The sequence below is a fragment of the Salvelinus sp. IW2-2015 genome, linkage group LG21 (assembly GCF_002910315.2).
Source record: "Salvelinus sp. IW2-2015 linkage group LG21, ASM291031v2, whole genome shotgun sequence".
NCBI classification, from domain to species: Eukaryota; Metazoa; Chordata; class Actinopteri; order Salmoniformes; family Salmonidae; genus Salvelinus; species Salvelinus sp. IW2-2015.
Genome location: NC_036861.1, coordinates 6,891,234 through 6,894,730, shown reverse-complemented (window position 1 = coordinate 6,894,730; position 3,497 = coordinate 6,891,234). Strand labels below are relative to the sequence as shown.

The following is a 3,497-nucleotide window of genomic DNA, read 5'->3' as shown; positions in this document are numbered from 1 at the left end:
TTTCTAGGCAAAACAGCCGAAACATTGAAGTTCTTTAACTGTGTCGTGTTATAGCCAAATATATGTTTGTTTCCTGGACAATGACCGGATTGTCACGGTACTCTAACCTCCAGAGACCAAGGCAAAATCAAGCCTCCCAGGAATTATAGACCTTTCGCTGCTTTCTAAACTATCATCCCCTCTCAATACCACCCCGTGATTTCTATGATGATAACTATCATCCCTCTCAATACCACCCCGTGATCTTCTATGATGATAACTATCATCCCCTCTCAATCACCCTGTGATACTCTATGATGATAACTATCATCCCTCTCAATACCACCCGTGATCTTCTATGATGATAACTATCATCCCCTCTCAATACCACCCTGTGATTTTCTATGATGATAAATTTCATCCCCTCTCAATACCACCCTGTGATCTTCTAGATGATAACTATCATCCCCTCTCAATACCACCCCGTGATCTTCTATGATGATAACTATCATCCCCTCTCAATACCACCCGTGATCTTCTATGATGATAACTATCATCCCTCCAATACCACCCCGTGATTTCTATGATGATAACTATCATCCCCTCTCAATACCACCCCGTGATCTTCTATGATGATAACTATCATCCCCTCTCAATACCAACCCGTGATCTTCTATGATGATAACTATCATCCCCTCTCAATACCACCCCGTGATCTTCTATGATGATAACTATCATCCCTCTACACCACCCGTGATCTTCTATGATGATAACTATCATCCCCTCTCAATACCACCCCGTGGATCTTCTATGATGATAACTATCATCCCCCTCAATACCACCCCGTGATCTTCTATGATGATAACTATCATCCCCTCTCAATACCACCCCGTGATCTTCTATGATGATAACTATTCTCCCTCTCAATACCACCCTGTGATCTTCTATGATGATAACTATCATCCCTCTCAATACCACCCTGTGATACTCTATGATGATAACTATCATCCCCTCTCAATACCCACCCTGTGATACTCTATGATGAAACTATCATCCCCTTCAATACCACCCTGTGATCTTCTATGATGATAACTATCATCCCCTCTCAATACCACCCTGTTGATCTTCTATGATGGATAACTATCATCCCTCTCAATACCACCCCGTGATCTTCTACGATGATAACTATCATCCCCTCTCAATACCACCCTGTATACTCTATGATGATAACTATCATCCCCTCTCAATACACCCCGTGATCTTCTATTGATGATAACTATCATCCCCTCTCAATACCACCCTGTGATCTTCTATGATGATAACTATCATCCCTCTCACAATACCACCCCGTGATCTTCTATGAGATAACTATCATCCCCTCTCAATACCACCCGTGATCTTCTATGATGATAACTATCATCCCCTCTCAATACCACCCCGTGATCTTCTATGATGATAACTATCATCCCTCTCAATACCACCCTGTGATCTGTTATGATGATAACTATCATCCCCATCCTCAAATATCACCCCCTCTGATCTTCTATGATGATAACTATCATCCCCTCTCAATACCACCCCGCTGATCTCTATGATGATAACTTATCATCCCCTCTCAATACCACCCCTGTGATCTTCTATGATGTAACTATCATCCCCTCTCAATACACATCTCTCGTAACCAAAACTCTTCCCACATTGACCACAGCTGTAAGGTTTCTCTCCCGTGTGTATTCTCTGGTGCACTGTCAGCTCTCCAGATTGACCAAAACCTTTCCCACATTGATCACAGCTGTAAGGTTTTTTCCTGTGTGTGTTCTCTGGTGTATCTTCAGATGGCTAGATGTAGTAAAACTCTTCCCACATAGACCACAGCTAAACGGTTTCTCTCCTGTGTGTATTCTCCAGTGCACTGTCAGATCGCTAGATGTAGTAAAACTCTTCCCACATAGATCACAGCTATAAGGATAATCTCCTGTGTGTGTTCTCTGGTGGAATATCAAATGGCCAGATCGAGCAAAACTCTTCCCACATAGATCACACCTATAAGGTTTCTCTCCTGTGTGTGTTCTCTGGTGTACAATCAGATGGCTATATCTAGTAAAACTCTGCCCACATTGGTCACAGCTAAAAGGTTTCTCTCCTGTGTGTGTTCTCTGGTGGAATATCAAATGGCCAGATCGAGCAAAACTCTTCCCACATAGATCACAGCTATAAGGTTTCTCTCCTGTGTGTATTCTCCAGTGCACTGTCAGATCGCTAGATGTAGTGAAATTCTTCCCACATTGACCACAGCTAAAAGGTTTCTCTCCTGTGTGTGTTCTCTGGTGTATCTTCAGATGGCTAGATGTAGTAAAACTCTTCCCACATTGACCACAGCTAAAAGGTTTCTCTCCTGTGTGTGTTCTCTGGTGTAATGTCAAATGGCAAGATCGAATAAAACTCTTCCCACAAAGAACACAGCTATAAGGTTTCTCTCCTGTGTGTGTTCTCTGGTGTATCTTCAGCTGGCTAGATGTAGTAAAACTCTTCCCACATTGACCACAGCTAAAAGGTTTCTCTCCTGTGTGTGTTCTCTGGTGTATCTTCAGCTGGCTAGATGTAGTAAAACTCTTCCCACATTGGTCACAGCTAAAATATTTCTCTCCTGTGTGTGTTCTCTGGTGTAATTTTAAATGGCCAGATCGAACAAAACTCTTCCCACATTGACCACAGCTATAAGGTCTCTCTCCTGAGTGTGTTCTCTGGTGTGAAGTCAGCTGTCTAGATGTAGGAAAACTCTTCCCACATTGATCACAGCTGTAAGGCTTCTCTCCTGTGTGTGTTCTCTGGTGTCGAATCAGATGGCTTGACGTAGTGAAACTCTTCCCACATTGACCACAGCTATAAGGCTTCTCTCCTGTGTGTGCTCTCTGGTGTATTTTAAGTTTTGATGAAGATTTGCAACATTTCCCACAGTCAGAGCAGCAGTGAGTACTCTTCTCTGTGGGTCTCCACTGGTGTTTCTTGAGGTGTTCTGATGTGGAGAGACTCTTCTCTGCCTCGTCAGCATCATGAGGTTGTTGAGGCTCCCCAGCGGATCCACGATAGTCACTTCTCTCTCCTGTGTGAACAACAAGTCAGACAGATGGTTAAAGGCCCACAACAGCAGAAATAAACCGTAAAAGGTGATGCCAACAGCGTAGCCATGATGTTGTTCAACAATTGACGTCTGCCCTTGGTTCACTCCAGACTTGACTGCCCTTGACCAGCACAAAAACACCCTGTGGTGTACTGCACTAGCATCGAATATTCCCCGCGATATGAAAGTCAGAAACCAATACACACGGTCAGTTTGAAAAATGCTAGCCTTTGCTTTCCTAACAGAAATATGCATCCTGCAGCACTAATTCCAAAAAGTTTTGGGACACTGTAAAGTCCATGGAAAATAAGAGTATCTCCTCCCAGCTGCCCAGCCGTAGAAAAATGCTTATTGAATTGCTCTATTGTCGTGGATTTATCAGTGGTGACAGTGTTCC

The 3,497-nt window shown here is 43.3% G+C and overlaps 1 protein-coding gene across 1 annotated transcript in view; it reads right to left on the bottom strand.

The window, feature by feature from the left end:
* Positions 1-1,665: 1,665 nt before the first annotated feature.
* Positions 1,666-3,497, bottom strand: part of LOC112081373 (zinc finger protein ZFP2-like) — a 68,465-nt gene continuing 66,633 nt past the window's right edge. The window contains exon 2 of the mRNA XM_070433833.1: positions 1,666-3,082. Within this exon, the coding sequence (XP_070289934.1) occupies positions 1,728-3,082 (1,355 nt within the window). The 3' untranslated portion in view covers positions 1,666-1,727. The remainder of the gene's footprint in view (positions 3,083-3,497) is intronic.